Source organism: Anarrhichthys ocellatus, unplaced genomic scaffold (assembly GCF_004355925.1).
Source record: "Anarrhichthys ocellatus isolate YVR2014 unplaced genomic scaffold, GSC_Weel_1.0 scaffold8, whole genome shotgun sequence".
NCBI classification, from domain to species: domain Eukaryota; kingdom Metazoa; phylum Chordata; class Actinopteri; order Perciformes; family Anarhichadidae; genus Anarrhichthys; species Anarrhichthys ocellatus.
Window position 1 is genome coordinate 2689273 of NW_022280038.1, and position 22659 is coordinate 2711931.

At 40.5% G+C, this 22659-nt stretch overlaps 1 protein-coding gene across 5 annotated transcripts in view; it reads left to right on the plus strand.

Moving 5' to 3' along the window:
- Positions 1–22659, plus strand: part of unc13c (unc-13 homolog C (C. elegans)) — a 92161-nt gene that overhangs the window by 56130 nt on the left and 13372 nt on the right. For 3 of the 5 annotated variants that reach the window (XM_031848691.1, XM_031848692.1, XM_031848695.1), the window contains 10 exons: positions 597–682; positions 10327–10453; positions 11526–11622; positions 12444–12587; positions 12801–12878; positions 14798–14875; positions 15589–15615; positions 18766–18854; positions 19588–19725; positions 21682–21805. In XM_031848691.1, the coding sequence (XP_031704551.1) occupies positions 597–682; positions 10327–10453; positions 11526–11622; positions 12444–12587; positions 12801–12878; positions 14798–14875; positions 15589–15615; positions 18766–18854; positions 19588–19725; positions 21682–21805 (988 nt within the window). The remainder of the gene's footprint in view (positions 1–596; positions 683–10326; positions 10454–11525; positions 11623–12443; positions 12588–12800; positions 12879–14797; positions 14876–15588; positions 15616–18765; positions 18855–19587; positions 19726–21681; positions 21806–22659) is intronic. The other 2 variants (XM_031848693.1, XM_031848694.1) reach the window with 1 other exon arrangement.

The window sequence follows — 22659 nt, forward strand, 5'->3', positions numbered from 1 at the left end:
TGTGTGTGTGTGTGTGTGTGTGTGTGTGTGTGTGTGTGTGTGTGTGTACTTGATTTGTTGCCAATGTCCTGCCTGAGCAGATGATTTCTGTTTCAATGGAGATCGTCAGCCAAATGTGTTTTGTTGTCCAGCTTAAGTAAAACATTTCCAACTAAATTGACCTTTCTCAGGGCAAGGCCCCGTCATCTATAAATGTCCTCCTATAACTGTCTGAAGATGCGGGTGATTAAACCATTGACACCTCGCATTCAAGCTTTGACTGAAAATCTATAGGCATTCAAAATAGCAGATTACTCTCCAAATAGGTTGCCACCCTCTCTCTCTGTCTCTCTCTCGTTCTTTTTTCTTTGTTGTGTCCTTTCCTCTTGCACCTTTTCTCATCTCAATGCCCCGTGCATGCGACACCATTCCGCCCCAATTCAACCAGGTTTGGAGATGACCCTGGATTATTAGTTTAAGAGATTCACTAACCATGTCTCCTTGCACATCTGTTAGGTTTGTTAGAGATTCAGGCTGGGCCAAGCCATCAGGCCACCCGGTCAAGCGTGTCATTGTACGGAAATGAGTGTGATTGGAATCCGTTTCAATTCCATCAGGTTTCCACAGGAGCTGAATGCGGGCAAGATCAGCGCTGAGATCATGTGGAGCCTCTTTGCCCTGGACATGAAGTATGCAATGGAAGGTGAGTAATGCTGCTGATCAGACAAATTATCTCTTGCTTGAAGGCATGCTTGTATGTGTAAGGGAGTGAATGAGATCTGAAAATAAATGGTGTAAATGGATTGAGTGTTGGTTAAGAATAACACGTTACACTTGATTGTGTAACAATGTGCACAACATCCAGAGTAGTCACTACTGAATGAATAGCTACGTGTTAGCTATTTACTAATTAGCAGTTTATTCTAATTTGTCCCTTCTACTTCCTGAATACCTACTCAGGAAGAACTGTTAAGTGTTACTGTGCTGTACCTCTTTGAATCTGAGTGCTGTTTATTGGCTGGTGTCACAGTGTTGTTTATCGGCTGTGTCTGGCTGTGGTCAGCTCTGCTGCCTATCTAGATTACACTCCTCTGATTTCACTCTATTGATCATTATAGAGGAACTGGAACTCCTTATAATCAAGATAAACAATTGATTTATGGTATAATCGAAACCAGAAGAGATGCTCGGGTTAGTGTGTTGGTGTGCTACTGTGTGTTTGTGTGTGTGTGTGTGTAGGTGTGTGTTCTTGTACTTTGGTAACTATGTGGTCCAATTATCCTCACAAGCAATATACAAGAGACATGAGTAAAGTATAGAGTTTTTTTTATTGTTATTTATGGAACATGTTAGGGTGATTTTCATTCCGGTATTGTGCATGTGTATCTCTTCAGTCGTAGGTAGGTAGTAGCTGTAAATCAAACAGTTTGAAATCATATCGACAAAATTGAACATAATTATGGATACACAGCAGCCATTACAAACACAAGTATTGAACTTATTATATTGTAACTGGACCATTAGTATATATGAAGAACTGCCTATAGTTTTGAGGATAAAGGCATAAAAAGGGAATTTTACACCATATGAAACGAGTGATCTGTAATCTAACATGAGCCAAAATAATCAATCAATTTCTTCCACTATCGCTAATTACTCAAGAGTGTAAATCCGTCATTCCATAGCAGTCCTACAGTTCCACAGTTCAACAGTAAATGTGCTACAAAATGTATTTCACATTTAGGATTCTTGTCATCTTCAGTAATTTAGTATTTTGTCAACACAAGTCAATTTTTTTTCCAAAGCCAGCAGAGACTCACAGGGATCAAGCAATACATCTAAGATCTGCTCTGCTGGTAAGAAGATAGATTTGTCTGATTTTAACGGGGGCTTTGACTTCAATCCCCACCTGCTCTATCTCAAACTCAGCTTAGGCTTTATTACCCAGAAATCCTGCAATATGACATGTGCAGCACACACCATGCTCATGTTTTCCAAAGTCCTCTCACTTTTGTATCAATCCAAAGTGTGTAGTTTTATATTTGACTCAGTACAAATGTGCAGCTTCGGCCCCACTTTGACATATATGTTGATGCAGGTGTTTTTTTAATACATATTTTGCTGGGATCCGAGTTGAACCTGTGAACCACCTCGATGTTGAACTAGAAATCGCAGAGGCCGTGGTATTTGCAACTTTAATGATGACAGAGGGGGCAGAGAAGAAGCGGTAAGAGAAGCATTGGATCCGATTGAGGTCAAGGATTGAAAATGCTCTTCAGATTGTGTGTAAGAGGAAGGCAGAGATGCACCAAAATAGCTTGTTGGTGATTTATCCTCATCTACACGGCACGTACCTGCCGCCTTTCTAAGTGCTAAGCCATCTTGGGTCACTATGGTAACCAGGTGAAACTGCAATCTGCAGAGCCTCGATGTACCCACACGAAGGACACATATAGATTCTGCCCAATGCAATATGATGTTAAATATGAGGTGGTTTTAAATATGATCTGCTTTTTAGAACCAGAATGTGTATGTGTTATTTTAAAGAGACACAGAGCGTCATTGGTGTGTGGCACATATGGATAATGTGTCTCTGTGGTAGATTTACATAAAATCACTAATCCTGACCCTTTCTACACTTCCACATGTGTCATTTTAACATTCACTATATCCTTGTAAAGTGTACTTTAATACGTTGGTGTATTTTTTACTGAAAACACAGGAGTCAGCCATCAAGACTACCAGTAGCCTCTATCTTATATTAGTGGTAATGTCGAAGTTACTCAGACTTCCGTTGTCTTTTGTCATAGATGTAGTTACTTGTTACCTCATCTCTTCCCTTTGCCTGAAGAGAAAAAAAAGGCATTGTGAATATGAATTATCCATCAACCTTGTTTCATCATCAGGCAATGCAATAAGCTGAAACTGTGTCTCCGCACTGGAAGGATAGTGACCACTGTATGCTTTGTGTTATAACACAAACTAGCAGATTTTGCACAAAATCCAATCCCACTGACATTCTGTAAAATGTTGTTTTAAATTGTATAATTAATACATTTGTGGTTCCTAAGCTGTTGTTACAAACAAATCCAGAGTTGGCACATGTGTTATTCCTGTGCGTTGTTTACATAGCCATGGCCATGCATGCATATTAGTGAATTTGAGTCTGACTCCCCAGTGGCTAGCTAATGGCTGCCGCTCTGCACTGCACTCATACAGTGGTTAGCTCTTATAACAATATCCAGATCAACGTGGTCATTGTGCAAGTGTATCGCCCACTCTATGGTTCCACCCTAAACACCGAAAGCCCTGTCAGCCCTTTTGCCTTTGTTTGTTTGTGGTTCAGCCGTCTCCATGTTGAGAGCTGTTTGGTGGCAATAGATGTGCTCTGAGTTCCGCAATGCATACAGGAGATTAGCTTGTATTAAATATATTTTAACGTTAAAGAATATTATAATTCGGATTGTATGTCTGCATATCTGAGTCAGGGCAGCTGGACATGTGACCACCTAGGGTGTTAATGACTGCTACCACAGCAGGTTTCGGTAGGGTGTGTTCGTGTGTGTTTGTATGTGTGTGTGTGTGTGTGTGTGTCTGATTTTCCTGAGGGTGTCCGTGTTACAAAAGGAGACAAGAATCATGGATGCACTCAGTCACATATACCCTCTTTCTCGCTCCTTGAGCCTGAACCCTCTTCCCTTGCTGTGCCTCCTCTTGCATCATCTTGTCAGCACATCACTGCCTGCCCACAGCGACACATGCCAGGAGGACATGACCGTCATGTTCCTCACCACTTTGTATGAATTATTGCTAATTTCTTGTTGGTCCTACTGGCTGACAGAGTTCTAGGTTTGGTTCAGTGGAGACAGGTTAATGGTTAAATGGAGAGCTTGACAGCTCATAAACCGCATAACGATGTAGAGTGTTTTACTGTATAGATTGTAAAACCACACAAAAAACAGATGTTGCAACTTTAAAAGCAGAGCCCACTTTTAATTGCTGATTCTGTGTACTTCATGCCATAGGTATGTGAGGTACAGTTTTTGTTGCAGAATATGATCATATAAATATATGATACATTGACATCAATACCTCACTATCCTGTCCACTAACGAGTACAGGCTACACATCAGTTTTACAAATGGAAGTATGAGTGGTGTTCATGTGTCGTATTATGTATTGTCAAAAACGTTTTACTGTTGAACATGCACCTCATCCATAGATGCTCCTCCTAACATTTTCTTCTGCTTATAGTAGAAAAAGGAATGTATGACATGTTTTTGTTGTTGTTGTGTTTTTACTGTAAATCGGTAACACATTAGGCCTCAACAACTTTCAAATTGACCCATGCTGCTGCACTGGGTGGCAACAGTCTCTTTGCTCACAGGGAGATAGAAGTGCAGTTAATGAATTCTGTATCAGGAATTGATAACATTGACACGCAGAGTAATACAAGCAGTGTATTTATATGTTACCCAAATGAAGTCTCACAAAAGATGTGGTTATAGAAAAGAACATGATTGGTTATACTGTAAGAAATCATTGATTTCTTAGGTCATCTTCGATTCATTGTTATGTATCTGTTATGTAAATACAGTGCCCAGGAAGTTTTTTTTTAATTCCTGGTATGACATTTAATCAATCACTCTCAGTGTCTTTGTTTTTAAACAGTTAAACTGTATATGTATGCAAGCTCACATATGCATATGCATTCTGCACATACTCCTTTATTCATGCATGTACTGTCTGTGCAATGAATGGTAATAATGAGGTGGTAGGAGTAGGTATACCGAGCTGTTCTCATGCAGACATATAGAAGTAACTGAGAGTGACCTGCTTACATAAGAAAGCACATATAAGTAACTGGTAAGGCAGCTTACAGAGACACCCTAAAGGAGGCGGGCCAGAATGTCCTGCTTTGTTGGTGCGTGTTTCTCCACTGTGTGTCTGTGTGGCTGTGCAAGTGTTCAGTTGGGCACGTAAGTAAGAAAGAATGAATGAGAATAAAAGAAGAGTCTGTATTTGTACGTGTGTGTGTGTGTGTGTGTGTGTTCACGCACGCGTGCATGTGCATTACTTAATGAAGTCTCTGATGCATCCTCTGCTTCCTGCTCGGAGGCCTTTGGTGCCAGAGCTGGTGCAGAAGTGGATACTGCTAATTTTAGCATCTCTGTGTGAATCTCTGAATGTGAGAGAGGGAGAGAGAAGGAGAGCAACCGCGAGAGGTAGGAGGAAAGACAAAGAAATAGAGGATAAAATAAGAAACCATGAAAAGGAGGAGGATGTGAGAGGGTGAATGAATAGGGCTGCAGCCGAAATCAATCAGTCATTCTATTATTTTCTACCTACATGAGAAACAATGAAAAGGGTACGCTACGGAAGCCCTAAGAGGCAAGGGGAATATATATATTTTTTTGCTCAGAAATGTTGGCCAAAATGATACCTAAAAGATCATGCATTGGAGATAGTGATTCCTACATAATGAGATTGTACTTGTGTGGAGTCACAGTTATACTTAATATAATGAAGAACAAGTAGTGCTACCTCTAGACCTCTGTGATGAAGTTCTACAGTACATGCTGTACATCCACTGTATAGTTGTTTAATGGCTGCGGTCCCTGGAGCAAGTCATTAAGGATCCAATGCTCCAGCAGCCCATTTACTCATCTTCAGCCTGTTGGAACAGCTTTACTCAATAGAATATTTTAATTGAATTGCCTCTGCATGAGTAGTTTTGCTCCGACAGAAAGACATTGTTTACGGAGTTATTGTGTTCTCAAACAGTTTCTAATGCCTCTTTGTAGTTTTCAGCATTGCATAACGCTGCACATTCTATTCTGATCTTTCTGTGCCTCAGCTAACAGCGAATTGCTTTTTATTTTGATGTGTTTTGAGATTTCCCAAATGTTATATTTTGCAGTAGACTTTTGTATTAAAACATCACACCGCAGTGGTGATTCATCAGACTGAAGTAGAGGGGACTCTTACATTATTAAGTCATAGGTTTGCCTGTGTCCTAATGCATTATATGATTGAGTCACATCAACAGGAGTCTCTGTGGGCTCTGGTGTTATAGCAGAGCTGTGTCAGTCGGCCCCTGTGATACATCTTAGGGGGTCCATTGACAGAACTGGGTCGGAAGCCAAGATGAAGGAATTATGTCACAGGGGAGAACCATACCGGCCTCAGCTGCCACGCTGGTTTGTCCGTCCCTGTGGGCTGAGTCAGACAGGATGACATCCTCACCAGGGACCTTGAGCCTACTCCTCCCTCAGGACCACCCACACTGTTTATCACCAGCAGTGCACAAAGGCACACACACACATACTACTGTGTATGCGTGCACAGATGCGCATACATGCATAATCTAACACGCACAGACATGCACACACAGATATGATGGCGCTATTTTAACTTGCCTGATTGCAATGCTATATGATGTATGCATAAAGACAATGGGAGCGCATTTAGGCACACTTGGCACTTTTGTTTATATTTGTTAATACATATTCGCAAAAGTGCAGGTGAAATTGAAAATAAATAGGATGGGACTTGAGATGAATCATTATCTTCCCAGCCAGTCACATTATCTATTAAACAGCTGTACCGATCACAATGGTCCATAATGCAAATGTCACACTAAATGAAAAAGATGCATACTATTGTGGAGAGTGGTATGGTGCGAATGTATGGCGCCACAAGCATGAACAGAAAATCAACCATTATAAGGCAGTTTACATTCTGCAATTACAGTCATAATTCTGCTGTATCACATAATTAAGCTGACAATTCAACAATCAAACCTGTTGGAAAGATGGCGATGAGGCACGCAGCTGTTGCAGCCGGTAAGCTGATATTTGTGGATGAAAATATAGAGAGAGGATAAGAGTGGTGAGGGTTTAAGTGATGTAGCAAGAAGAGGGATTTTTCATGGAAATATTTAGCTCATTAAAGACTCACCAGCATTCCTGCTATAATTACATTATACTTTCCTTTTTGTTTATCAAAATATGTCAACTGTAGGCGAAGAATTTAAAATTGCGGTAAATATAGAGCTGGTACTCGGGCGTTTATTCTCAACCCTTTGCATAATTCACAGTGTGAAGGGCACAGCGCCTTACGAATGGATAAAGCACATGTCAAGGTCAATAAAAAAACACATTGTAGCGCTGCTTGCTATAGTCTTTGTGATACAAGGAAAGCTCACAATCAAACATGCCTGCACGTAAACAGTATGTGAAATATTTTTTTATTTTTAACGTGTCAATCCATGTTGACACCATGAGGAGACTGGATTTGCATAAACAGCATAAATACAAATTAATTAAATTGCCTTTGAAAAGGAATAATTGCCCATTTGAAAAAAATCTGACACCTCAGCTTTTCAATGTAATTCCTGTCATGGAAATGAAATTCAGATGAATGATAAATGTAACTGTAACATACACAAGCAGAAAACTCAAGACTGATCCAACTCATTTCATGCTGTTTGTACTTTTGTTACAGTAAATTAATCTCCCTTCATAGATTTTATGTCTAGTACAATATCTGTAGATAATGCTAACTCTTGCCTTAACTCTGATGCATTGAAAACTTCCAGTCAAGCAGTACTGTATTGTTTTGGAAACAGAAACAAAAGATTATGTGGGGCAGTAGAAACCTACTGTATTGATTATGTACAGGTTTATACTATGGGCAGTATGTGTATGTGTACTGTACCAAGCTAGCAGCACCTGTCTGGCAGCACCAAAGAAAACACTTGCTGACCTCAACTGTGCTGTCTCCTAACTGACCTCCATCTGCTTGGAAAGAAAGGTTGACAAACTGTGATTGTGTGTGCATGTGTGTCCATCCTGTATGTGTATAAGCTGCCTTGAAGTGCCAACTCAGTAAGTGGCACAGCCAGAGTGGATACCACAGCTCAGATAGTACACAGCCTCTGCGGCAGAATACCTGCAGGCCGTCTGTTGTAAAACAATCTCGACTCAAATATTCACAATGTTTAAGCCACCTGCTCCTTCAGTGACACAGACTGACTAGGTGAATCCAGGTGAAACCTTAAATCCCATGGCAATTTCAGCCATCAAAACCACTTTGTTCTTGAAGGTTAGGTCTTGATGAAGGAAGTGATCCTCGCTATTTATCAGTGTTTGCCTTCCAAAATAATTAACCCTGAGGCGCTGGTATCATTGTGGCTTTTCATATCAGCCATCGGCAGGACATTGCAAAACTTTAAACAGTCCCCTAGTGTGACTCCTTGGATTTGTTAGAATATAATTAGAAGTTCAAATCTATATGTGCGAGTTGAACAAACTACACCTCAGACGTTTAGTGTATAAGTGGATCAAATGACTTGAAACAGGCTTGCTGCTCAAAGGCACTTCTCATATCATGGGATATTTAAAGATGTTAGTCTGTGCTGTTTCATAGACGCATTTCGTTAAGACCACTTACGTATACCCGTACTGTGATTTTCAGCTAATCAAGGCTCTGTTTCTGACACTATGTGTACCTATGTGTTAAGGCAACTATCCACCTTTTCTTATACAATGTCTTCAACAAATTTGTCTTCTACAAATTTGAAGAAGATCCTTATTCTAAAGTTACACCAAAACACACATATGTGTGTGTGCACACACATACATGCTGTATATGACAACCTGCCCTTGTTATTTTAATGATGTTTTCTGTAAAGTGCGGTCTTACCTCGTGGCAAAAGTAGTGATGAAATGAGAAGTAACTGATATCAGACTGACCTGAGTGTAGCATTCAGAATCTTATCCATTCCAAGGAGTCAAATATTGCATTGTGCATTTGAATACATTATCCACAGGTAGATATGTTAATTACACGTAAATATTTTCCTCCAAGCTTAGTGAAGAGTGTAGGCTGGTAAGCTTTGCACTATTCATCAGAGTAAGCACAAATGTTCTTCTCAGGCTTAAGACATGACAGCCAGGGTGCAATGCGTGGATTTAAACACGTCTTTGATGTTGTGTGAATGTATGAATCATGTATATGCAAAACAGTGTGTGACTATGTGTGTCTTTATTTCTGCCTTACCATGTAGAATAACCTGCTGTGAAATTTAAAAGAAATCTATCACAATCCTTTAAACTCCCAACTTCTCTGGACTTGTATCCAGGTATAGCCAAATTGTGTCTCAGTACAGCTGAGATGGATTGGAGTTCACACCTGGCAAATCCAATATGTCTCAAATGTGTCTGAAATACACATTTATGATCAGATGTAGCTTCACCAAACCCCACATTTTCAGCGGTGGAAATCTGTAAAGCTGCTGAACCAAAAATAGACTCCTGCACTGTGCCATAGAGAAAGGGATCGTATGGCTATGTCACAGAGAGCAGTTAAGAAGGAAAGAGAGGCCATTCTAAGCATGTGAACAAACCACCCATGCCATTTTTGGCCATACTAGTGGCATAGCTCAATGAATAGCAATGGTGGTTGGTCAATCCAGACTGAAATATCTCAACAACTATTGTGTGTATTGCCATGAAATTTTGTACTGGGAAGAAAGATGTTTTTTTCTCAGTTCTGTGTTGAGTGCTATTCAGCAAATGTTAGCATACTTACACAATGTTTCCTATCGCCTCTGTTTCTTCTCATCCTTCTTAATGCTGTTGTCTCATCTGTAGGAATGTGTAGCAAAGAACATTTGGTTTACCCACCACTGCAGTTGCAGAATGATTTCCCTCTCGTTGTCTTTTTCGCCCATGTTTTTTTTTTTTGTCTCATCCAACTTCATAGGTTTCCTTTCTTTTCCCACATCTCTTGTTTCCTCTCTTGGACCATCACCATCCATCCCTCCTCCAGGAGATCCCATGGAAATGTTTAATTGTTCTGAAATGTCTACATTGAGCTAAACTAAATGACTCAGCAGCGTTGTCTGCTGCAATGAAAGTCAAATCCATTTTAGCTTCAGTTTGTTTGCAGTCATTCAGAGGCTTTCTTTCCTTTGAAGGGAGCTGGATACTGTCGCTAGCTTGGTGTTATTTTCTTATTCTTTGATAGCTCAAGGTTGTACATCATTACGGTTAAGGTGTCCGATGCAAATCAAACACTGCTGGTCAGATCTGTTTTATGCTTATTAAGATATTTGCACACTTCTATTAGTGTGTGAGTGTGTGTCTATACTTGAGTTTTTGTGAAGAAAGAAGCAGGAACTGAGGTGCTGCTTTCTGTCCAAATCACATGAAACTCATTGACTATATTGTATACTGACAATTTAACATGCTCTATGGTTAATTCAGAGTCTGAGAATCAAGACTTCAGTGGATATACTCTATATACTAACGTGTGCTTCTCATGTTTTAATCAACATTACAGAGCATGACAAGCACCGCCTATGCAAAAGTACTGAATACATGAATCTTCACTTCAAAGTCAAATGGTTCCATAATGAGTATGTTCGTGACCTGCCAGCCTTCAAGAATGTCCCGCCTGAGTATTCTCTGTAAGTATCCTCTTTTTTCACCTACACATAGCGGACTAACTTACCTATAAACTGAACCGATTTACGGCACACGTGTCACAGACTTAGTGAGGTGAGGTTTTGCAGTAGAGACTGAAAGGAGCAGTGAATATATGTACATATGTAGATTAATCTCTGTGGAACCCCACAGGAAACTATTTTGCAGCCTAAAAAAACATTTCTCTTGACCAAAACTGTTTTCAAGTACTCAATAATTTAATTAATATATTTTAATCATATTCCAGTACTACAGAAAACCACAAGGAGAAAGATTATGTAATGGTCAACAGTAAGACTATCAATCATAGTAGTTCAGATCAAGACTAAATCTGTAAAACTGTCATGTTCATGTAATCTGTGCTGGCAGTTCTTTTTTTTCCAGCAAGACGTTTTCCAAACAAGCTGATCATGAACTATTTTGGATGAGGAGAAAAAATGTATAACCTAAAAGCACGTTATTCTTTACCCATAACTCTGTTTTCCATTGTGCATGCATGAAGCAGGGATAGCTGCAATTTAAACACGTGTAATGCAAGCAGGGAACGCAATGACCTCTCCCGTCTTGCCAGTTTGTCAGAGTAATGACTCCCCCTCCCCCTCTCGAGTCACTCAAACACACACAGTCTTTCTCTTTCGTGTGTCTGTCTCTCTTGTCTTTCTCTGTCACCACACAAACCTTATTTATTGGCTGTCCCTCCTGTAGCAGATGCCCTTAGCCAGAGTTCAAAGTAGTTTTGGGGGGGACATCTGTTGCTCTGAGGACAAGCTCAGGCACCATATTACACAAGGAAATGGCAAAGTGAAACAAACAGAACAGCATTATTATTCCACTTACAAATGTACTTCCTCATCCACCCCGGCCTGTCCTCTGCTGTCCTCTGTCTGAGCCTCGCAGTCTAATCTGTCGACTAACGGAAACCTGATATCCATGCCTGCATGGATTTCAGCCTTGGCCAAAACCACACTGAAATCTGCTAGGTCTTAGGCAAATGCTAACAAAACAACTTCCCACTATGGTTTTACCATTCAATTAAGGAAAGTGTTTCTTTTTTAGGTGGTTCGAGCCATTTGTAATTCAGTGGCTTGCTGAGAACGAGGACGTTGCCATGGATTTCCTCAATGGAGCACTGGAAAGGGACAAGAAAGATGGAGTGAGTATAACATTGAATTATTTCTCAATGTATAACTTTATATTTAACCAACCAAGCCACTTAAGACTGTTACTTATTCAGAAGGACAGTCTGCTTAGACTGAATTTACTGAAGAGTGTGTGGGGGATAAAAGACATTTTGCTGTAAAAAAACAATCCTCGCCCGGAGGCATCATTCCTGATAAAAACAGGAAGCAAAACATGATTTTCAGGGCAGTAAAAGGCGTATGATGAGAGAAAATGTCCCCAAGCTTCAAAAAACAAGTTGGACACATAAATGATTGTAATATATTAATGCATCTTCTAGCTTAACATATAAAAGCATTGCACAGCACTATATATTTCTGATTTACGCGCTTGATTTGTGTAACCCAGAATGTCCACTAAATAATGTTTGTAGTTAAAACCATGATTCATCTTTACTGTAACACACGAAACATGGAATTGAACGAGACTTTTATCTCAATCATGAATTAACGCAGGAATTCATACGTGTCAAAGATATAACTCTGTAGAGTTTAAGTGTTAAATGTTTATAGTGCACCTCAGATGTTACTGAGTATTCATGTGTAAAGGGTTAACAGTACACCTTCTAGTTAGTAATTTCCAGTAAGTGGTCTAGATTGCTCTGTGAGTGATGTAATTATTAAGTAATTGGTACGTTAGTCTATGTTCTCTTTACCGTGCCTTAATAATGTCTCACAAGGTGCTTAAAGGTCTTAAGTCTACATCTGTATCTTTCTCTCGTTTCCTTCTTCCAACATCCCCATCACTCTCTCTACCCTCATGTCGGTCTCTCTCCCCCTCTCTATCCTGCAACAGTTCCAGCAAACCTCGGAGCACGCCCTCTTTTCATGTTCGGTGGTTGATGTGTTCACTCAACTAAACCAGAGTTTTGAGATTATCAAGAAGCTGGAGTGTCCAAACCCACAGGCTCTGGCTCATTTCATGTGCCGATTCGCGAAGGTCAGGTTCTTTGGAACCCCCCTCCTGTGGAGAGTATAAACTCATAGTTAAAGAGTTTGCCATTGAGTTGAGGAGAGACTGTGGTATATTTATTCAGTTTGATATTATCTTGTTATTAGGTTGTGACTGCTTACATTTTTTCAGTGAGTTCCAGAAATTGAATAATAGAACAGCCAACAAACTGTAATTATGACATTGTCTCTTTCCCTACAGACTATCAACAAAGTTCTTCTGCAGTATGCTGTAATCATATCCAAGGACTTTCCTTTGTATTTGAGTAAGGAGAACGTGGTAAGTACCCAGTCAAAGCCTGCTAGTGTTAATAGCAAAGTTTACATCGATTGTGTTGGTTTGAAATGCAAATATGGTTTGTCAGATGATGGTGTCTCCGTGATGACGGTCTCTAACAGCAGTGTGTATGGGAAGAATTTCAGTTCGCAGCCCAGTCGGTTTACACTGAACCCTGCTCTGCCTTCTGTAATGCACTTCATGAATTGTCTCTAGGTCCCCTCTCTCTCCCTGTTCCAACTCTCAATCTGTCCTTTCAAATGAAGGCAAATATCTGAAAAAATGTAAACAGAAAAACAAAAAGCGTCTTTATTAACCGGGATGCAATTATTCATCTCACAATCCATAGCTGGCAAAAGTCACTGGTATTTTCTGGGCTTTTTGTCCATTATTTAATGTGATGGATGACTAAATGCAGAGCCTTCTGAGTGGCCTCATTATCCTTGCTGGTCTTTGAGGTTGAAGTGAGAGATAACACACAGGATGCTAGAGGAGGAGGCAGATGCTTCTTTACAGTGTTGACAGGCTCATTACTATTGTTCCAGAGAAAGCATTAAAATCTCCCTCCCAGAGACAGGGCTGAACAGACAGATGATGGAAAGAAGGAAATAAGAGGCAGATGGAGTTGTACAGTGGCAGGATTACATCAAATTAAATCTAAGCTCTAATTTGTTAGACTGTCACGTATATAGTGCATGACCCACATCTTAGCCATTTTTTACCAAGAACGTACTGTGTGTCTGTCTTTCCCACCAACAAACAGACACATACATTATAGCAGTGCAGTTATTGCATTAGTTAAGATGAGGATTTAGAGCAGTGCTTTCCAACTTTCCTTTATTATTGCGACCGCTGCAACAAAGGCCATAGTGTGGACATCAGTTTTTAAAGGTTTGTTCTTGCTTCAGTTTGCCTTAACTATTTTCAAAATCCTCAACAAACAATATTTTACATAAAAAAGCATACATTTGACATTGGTGGAGAGATGCACCCTGGGCAGGAGTTTGCCAGTAAATCACGAGACTGACACATAAAGCCAAACAAAGTTTCACACTCAAATTCACACCTACCAGAAGTTTTGAGTTTCCAGTTAACCTAACCTTCATGTTTTTGGACTGTGGGAGGAAGTCTGAGCACCCTGCGAAAACCCAAACAGGCACAGGGAGAACATGCAAACTCCACACAGAAATGCCCCAGCTTGCCAGCTAGCTCAAATCTACAACTTTCACCCTCTGTCAAATCACAAACATGTAGCTGAGTGAAATCTCCATTGCTTTTATTTAGATTGAGAATATCTCATCACTCCCTTACAAATATGTTCACAGATCTATTGGAGAACAAGCCATTATGTGCTGTCGCAGGGACACTATTGGCTGCTTTGTGGATTGAAAGACACCAATCCTGTCCTGTGGGGCACAGACTAATCATTTTACTACCATCCATTACCACTATCATAATTATGGGGTGTTGTATTTTTGTCAGTTGTTTTTTGGGCAGATAATGTACTGACTGAAAGCTCTGAAGAATTGCTCACAGTCTCCATAAAAAGCAGCGTGATTGATGTCTGTCATCTGTTAAACTTGTTGTGCGGCTGAGAATCGATAATGCTAGACATACTCACTGCAGACATTCCTCTCCCTGTTTTATTATGTATTGCGTTTCCCTGCTGACTGTCGATGTCATGCTGAAAGTGTCAGAAAATCAAAATCAGTTTACTCGTTCTACCCTTCTGACAATGTGTTGCAATTATATGGGCTAGTCTCAAGTGTACGATGTCAATAGCTGTAAAAAAAAAACAAGGAAAATCATGTTCTAGGTTTTTGTTGGATGTCAACACTGTTAAATAGTATCAATGTGCAGTATAGTTGGTTGTACTATACAAACAATCTAGTTTTATCATTAATATACTTGTACTTTTACAGCCCTGCATCATCCTCAACAACATTCAGCAGCTCCGCGTCCAACTGGAGAAGATGTTTGAGTCCATGGGTGGCAAACAGGTCTGTGCCTACTTAAGTGTATCCGTCAGCTGTGTCTATGTCACCTTTTGAGGCAATTCACTTTTAATTAAATGAGATTTTCCATCAGGACTTAAACTTATTTTTTTTTTTTTAAGTATAAATTATTACAATGTAGTTCACCTCCACTGGAAGGTGAAACCACAGGGTTAGCTAAAGAACAGTGTTCCCAAGGCTTCAAAGGATTCAGTGTCTTTCAATAGGACACTTCAGCAAGGTTGATGCCAGGCTTAAACCTCCATCCTCAGATCACCTCTTTGCCGTGAAATAAATGCTGTGTCATGATCATGTAAATGTAAAAGACATTTATATGAAGTGAAAGTGAACTAACCAGACATGTAGTTCAGTTTGCTAAAGTCACCTTTTTGACTTCTACCTCAACTAAAGTTTCTCAATAACTTCCTTTGTACCCAGTCACTACTCCCCTTCCACTAACCCCCCTTGTGTATAATGTGTTTCCTTTTTGTAAACATTGAATTAAAACCCTATAAATCTATGTATTGGGTTTGAAACAACGTTGAGTATTTTCCCTGTCAGTCTATCCCGAGAAGCAGCAGCCTCGGCTTCTTATGACTTACACGCATGTTTCTCTTCTCCAGTATCTAACGCCTGTCTTGCCTTGCGTTTTGTCTCCCGTCGTTGTGTCTTCTGTTTCCCCCCCATTTCCTTTCTGTGCTCTCTCTCTCTGTCTCCAGGAGGAGGGGGTTGTGTCCTTCTGTAAGGTGTGTGTAATAGGACCCCGTCAACACCCCTTCCCACCATTTACCAAATGATACCAAAAAGCACGCCCCCTCCCCCCTGTTCCTCCCCGCCACCCCTCACACGCTTCTCACCCCACTCCCCAAACCCCTCCAGCAACATGTGCCACAGAGCATATGGAATCTGAATTACCCATCAGTCCTCTGGAAAGGTAGCCCAAGCTCACCATCCCGAGCGCTCCGGGGATAGTGGCTCAACCTACCCGATCCCATCTTTATTTTTAGCTTGCTTTTTTTCCCCTTCTGACACTTCTTTATCCATGGCTAATTTAGAATTGCCATATTTATTTTAGTCTGTTGTTCCTCGTATTTTTTTCTAGCGCAAAAAGTGGAGTCAGAGGCTCGCCCAGTTGCTGGCTGTGGTTTTGATCATCTCTATCCATTCCCCAGACTGCAGCCACAAAATGCTTCTGACAGGATTTTTCAGACCGTGTTTAATGAGCTTCTCAAACACTTACAAATCTCTCCAGCTGTGTCCTCAGCTGATGTGCTGCTACCTCCCCACAGTTAGCAGTTCTAGACCTGTCCTGGATCACTCCCAGACCATTATTGTCTGAAGAATAATGACACCAGAAGTCCTGAACTCCCTTCGAAAATCATGGATATTCATTGTCAATGGACAATCCGGTATATCTTTAGATGTTCATTTTAAGTAATTTATCTTGAATACTAATTATGCAGCTGAGGTGTATTTCAGTTTAAAGTTTTCCCTTAGTTTCCTCTCTTCATAGTAGCCTATTCATTACAGAATAGTTTCCTATCAATTAACTCCCAGAGAGCAAATGTAATTACCAAGAGCTGTTATTATAGCATTACCAATAACAGAGATTAGCAATCATCTCTTACAGTGCCCACATTCATGGACTGATTTCTCTAGATTGATATCAGGCTATATTTTGGATGCCGGCCTGTTTGCTAATATGTTTTTCTCACTTTAGAGATGGTAGTTATTAAACCTTTATTTACTTGGCACTGTTCAGGACAAACTGTATTTCGCAATAGTCACCCTGCCAGAGAGTAGATATTGTATTGTTGAAACAGGCAAAAGGGAAGCAAAGCTGGGCTGCTGTTGATAGGCTGACAGCCAGGATAGAGTTTGTGCACTCTGGGGGACTCTGGATATCAGTCAGCTTCCAATGAAACTAGCTACCGTGGAGGAGCCAGGTGTTCTACACATTCTACAAGTGATGTTTCCTTTGCATAACGTTATATCACCATGATGAAAAATATAGGTAATCCCTATTGAATGGTGCGTGAAAGACATTAGATCGGATCTATTCTGGTATAGCCAATATACATTAATATAAATAGCATTCATCGTTTTATTTCTCGACATTGTATCCCAATTTAAGACACTCCAAGACCTTCATTAACCTGACATTTTAGAGGATGAACCTTAGATATTTTGCAACTAAACAACTGCCTCACTTGGCAAGTCAAAGTAGCTTTGAATGGAGGCCTGGTAGACATTTGACTTGAGCAACAGGAACCACACACAGACTCAGAATGGAATATTTTCTCTCAGGAGATGACAGGTGCCTTGGTTTATATAGCGGGTGAATGTCCTTTAGCAGCATTCACATTAAGACACAGTGTTCCTGGAAATGAAATGGAGAATCTCAATTTCAGAGACTGCCAAGCTGCAGATTAGAGCCCAGTCACAAACTTTCCCCAGGCCAAGAGGAACTGATAATAGACCAAGGCCTCCAGTATTTTTCTGCTATCACTTGAAGAGATGTTATCTGTTACTCAAAGACTAAAATAACTCGAACCTCTATGGTCAATTTCCTCTGTGACAGGAAAATCTTGAATGCTGTGATCATTTCCATTGAGGTAACAGCAGTACGAATGTGTGCACACTTGAACACACGCACGCACATTAATCAATCCCCTGTGCGCTGCAGATAAGAGGCATGTCTGCAAACTAACAATATCTATAAAAGGTTTAGTTTACATATCTGCTTCCCAGCTGAGCCATCCGCCATAATAATGTGCGAGATGAGCGGCTTCATGGCTAAGCTTACCGGTTCTAATATGACGATCTGTCATGCATGTGGTGCGGTGCCTGTCCTGACACATCCATCTCAGGCACTGAGCCTCTGCGACGTGTGTTCTCCACCCCCATCCAAAACATCAATGTTTAGACATTTGTACATGGCAACCGTAATTCATAAACACTGAGATCAACCGTGATGCAGATGCACTCATACATGCAGTTGCTTACCGACGCACAAATACACTCACACAAAGCACAGCACATGTTTCCGATATCCACCCATGCATTTGCTTATAATAGGCCCAAAACCACAGAGAACACAAACATCTGCACATCCATCACATGCACATGCATACAAATGGTGCTGCAGAAACCCAATACATGCCATGCATGGGCATATACACGCTGTAAATCAATTATGCAAATGTGTTTGTGTGAGCTGGTATATGGAAAATTCTTCATTGCAAGGTCATGTTGGATTTTTCAGAATATCATACCAGATATTTAGGAACATAGTACATGTTTTAGACGGCTAATTATAGCTATTTAGTGAAAACAACATCTCCTGAATAATGAACAAAATTTTGGAAAGTTGCACACTCAAATGAATTAAGTCAAACAAACACATGCAGCAACAATTTCTTCCTGAACATAAAAAGTCACGAAGAGGATCTCAGTCTCAGAACATCTGTAGATAAACAGATAAACAGGATTTATGTATATATGACAGTAAGCTGTTTCCCCTAATATGTTACAATGTCAGGGCTACCTGACAGCAGACTTTCTCTACTGTAACTTGTGTAGTAGTGCACAAAAACATTTCCTTTTGAGAGGCTACTAGCTGGCTGCTTCTTTGCCTTGTCTCTTGACTCGGGCAAGCAGTCATCATTGCAGCGCTCGGAGGTGAGCCGTCCATTTGTATTCAGAACGTTGCTCGGCACAGATGGCAGGCAAAATGAGTGGGAGGCCACCAGCGAGGCAGGTTACCTCTCCTCTGTACCTGTTGTCTCGCCATCTAACACCCCCACCCCAGTTGAGGCAGAGATGCAGCGATCTAGTCAGTGTGGGCTAATGTATGCAGTGTAATGATGTAGTAACTGCTTATTTTCCACTGACAGCTGGATGCAGAGGCCAGTGATCTACTTAAGGAGCTGCAGAATAAACTCAACACAGTGCTGGATGAGCTCAGCGGAGTGTTCGGCTCCAGGTGAGCATTATTGTGACTCAAAGTGTGTGTGTTGGAGATCATTTTCATTAAGGTTAATGTATCCATTCATTTCTTCTTCTTTCAAAGAATTTGTACTACAAGACTGCTTAGTTGCTTAGTTAAAATATAGTTGACCTGAAGTCTTGCTGTGCACCATTCTTGTGTCAGGTTCACACTACATGACTTTCAAAATGTTCAGACTTGCTGTCTTGCAATCAGAAGTTTTGAGCCCAATCCCAAATGTCCCCCCCCCACCCTAAAGTCTTAAACCCTGAACCCTCAGGGACTTATCTGACATCAGCTGTAAAATGGTGAGTGTGAGAGGCTGCAAGGGCTTGAAATGGTATAAATCAAAATGGGACAGCACTTTGCGGCGACTTATCACGTAGACTTGATGACACCAAAGCATGTCATGTACAATTGCGGGTTTTTTACTTCACATTTCTACTCCCTAGCATACTAGATATCTGGAATGCATCTGTGATGCACGGGGGAGTATCTCGGCTCGCGTCTTTGAACGCAGATTTGCCTCTGATCTGGGGCTTTTGTCCAGGAGCTCCAAAAACTGTTAAGGGTGAAAGTTGTGTAATATGAACGAGGCATTAGTGTGCACAGCAAGTCGCTAAACATTTCATCATGAACAAGGCACCCCTGCTCTTATCACCTTTTCAGTAATCGGATAGGACCGGCGAGCTAGCAGGATTTAAGGGATTGTATTTTTTCTATCACACAGTTTCAAAGGTGTGATCGAGGATTGTGTGAAGCAGATGAACCAGGAGCTGGTTCAGATGAAAGGTACGGCCAAAGGGAGCAACGCTGCCATGGATGCAGAGACTGTCCTCCGGCCTCTTATGGACCTCCTGGATAAAAAGTTAGTATTTACTGGATGCAAGGTCAGAGTGTAACCTTTAACATGTGATGCAATTTTGTACCTTGGTGCTAACCAAGTGCCAAACTCTTTTACAAACCAATTGAAAGTCATTAATTCAGGCATCAATAGGCTAAACCATCTACTGCCATCAAGTTTGGCAGTTTGGGCCTTGAGGTGATGTCAAAATAGGATTTCACCCGGTAAAATGCACTCTAGTAAGAAGCGTGGCTAGTGGGCTAACATATGTAGACTTGTTTTTATTTACAGTTATTAATTTCTGTCACTGTACATGTACTCACTGCTTTTTCTGTTGCTAGTATTCATTCAGTTATTTCACAAATGATAAAACTATTTCCTAAATGACAGGCCAATTCCTTATCTTGCACGGCAGCTGGATTCCAGCGTTGTTATGAGTTGATGCAATAATCACATATCACTAGAAAATCCATCTCATTAGACATCAAATAATGTCCAGCAAGCTTGTGCACGGACAAATCTGTGTGCTAAGAGGAGTTACTGGCAGCTACTGGCTTTGCTTAGGTGTGTGTGATGCGACACAGAGGGGCGACTGTTGTTCTAAACAACATGGGGACTCCTATAGAGGTTAGCATAGATACTACTATAGTATCAGTTATATAGGAACTGGAGAGTATTTATTCACTGAGAGAACAGCAATGAACGGCACTGGAAGCATTTCTTGATGGGAAAAGTTGTTTCGCTTTTCTACCGACTGGCTTCGGTAAGAGTTTGATTGACTGATGGTTCATCCAATCACTTGTCAAGTATTTTGTGAAAGTGCCCGCCCTTTTCCAAACAGTTTCCAATGACAGCTTCTCAGATGGTTCTGTGTAACAATCCATCTGGTGGGTCAGGTTAGCCAATCCCACCGCATCATTCAAACTGACTGGTATCAAAATTCACTCAGATTGAACTCTGTGCGATAGTACCTGCAGAGTTTCTGAATCATTCGTTTGGTCAATGTTAATTTTTGTGTGAGGTGGTTGTATCAGAATCTATAAGGTCAAGTTTATTAATAGATACACACATTTCAGCTACCTCTACCCACTGTCTATAACCTGTCTTCTCAAAACTAAGGACCATTTTCTTATGCAACCAAGGCTGGACTATCCAACTGGTCAAAGTGGCCAAAAGTCCCAGCTTTACTGTATGTCAATTGGCTTAAGTTACTTAATCAATTCCATAACTGTGTTGTGTGGGACCACTAACGTACAATATCAACAATGGTGAGTCCCACATTACTAGCCAATGATGGTTCTTTCTTATAGATGCGCATGTGTCGAAATCTAGTTTTGATGTAGGTATTGAAGTAGTTGAAGCAACGGGTGCTTATAAATGGCACTGAGGTTGTAGGTGAGATAGTCAGGGGCCCAACAGCACTCAACGGATTTCAACCAATGATGAGTTTTTCCAGTTCCATTTTATTTCTGTTTCTATTTCCAGTTTTCTTTTTGATAAATAAAAAATGTATATAATACCCAATAAAATGAATACAGCAGTACAATGATTACTACTATTTTACAATTATTTTTAGACCAGGATTATCTGTTAGTGTCTTCAACCTTCAAGGACTATATTTTTTGTCATTCTTGAAAGAACCATAGCGCTGATATGCTTCAACTGAACTCTGGGAATCGCTCTCAACGATTTGTCAAAGCAACATTGAGGCCAATGGGGTATTACAGGGAATCCTCTTAATGATATGGAAATACCAAATCCTTCCTCTTGTCACTGAGACCCTGCTTGCACAATAGGGTGAGATTAAAGCATAAAGCTGCTGCATTCAATCTATGAATCACAGGTGTTTTTTCCTTTTCTTTAATCATATTATTTATTAAAGCGTCATCACTCATTGTTGTCTTTAGCCGTGTTGGCTCAGTTTGAGACACGTGCTTTGAGTGTTGACCTGACAAATGCTCTTCTTTTGCCGCTTTGCAGTTTGATGTTATTTGCCAAGATTTGTGAGAAGACAGTGCTGAAACGAGTCCTCAAAGAGCTTTGGAAAATCGTGCTGAACACCATCGAGAGAACAATTGTTCTGCCTCCACTGAGTGACCAGAGTGTGAGTTTGATCAATGATCTGTTTTTCCCTTATTCTGTTACTCTTTTATCTCTTGGCATGCCCTCCACTTCCCTCCACTTGTCTCTCTCTCTTTCTCTCTCTCTCTCTCTCTCTCTCTTTCATATCCTCCATCTGTTCAGCTCTCTCATGCTCCTGCATAACATACAAATTACTGTAGAGGGAATGAAATATGGCATCTCTAAATCTTCACACACGTGGAGTGAATTGTTAATCCTCCTGTTAGAGCTGGGTTGACATTTTTCATCTCAGGAATATTGTATTTATTGTTTTGTTGGTTTTGGTTTATTGTCTATGGCAACATGAAAGTGTACTTTAATGGCATCATGTCAAGCAGTTTTTCAACATTTTCATCTCCATGGCACTTGGAGTTTCCAAAATAACTAGCTTTAAAGATGCAATGTGTAATGTGATGTGATGCAAAGCCACCTACTCCAAACAATCTAAAAAATATTTTAAAAAAGAAGCCAACTACTTACTAACAGCAAGGCAGGAATACATTACATTTGACCAAATTGCTAAAACACTGAGAACTGGACTTTAAAATAACACTGCTATTCTTATAATCTCCATGTGTGGCGACGGCCTAATGTGTACATTAGCCATCTGTGTGTTTACTGTTCCACTAACCGGGGGCTGTTCTGTACAGTTCAGTACACTGACCCCAGTGCCACGTCAAACCCCAGCTCCAGGAGTCACAGCAGGCTGGGTCTTAATTGGGTTTAAAACACAATTACATTAATGAGTTAATGTTTAACATTTTACCCCTTCATCTTCTGTGTGCTTGTTTTTTTTTAATAATGTTTTTTTCATATTCATCTATTGAGTGTTTATTT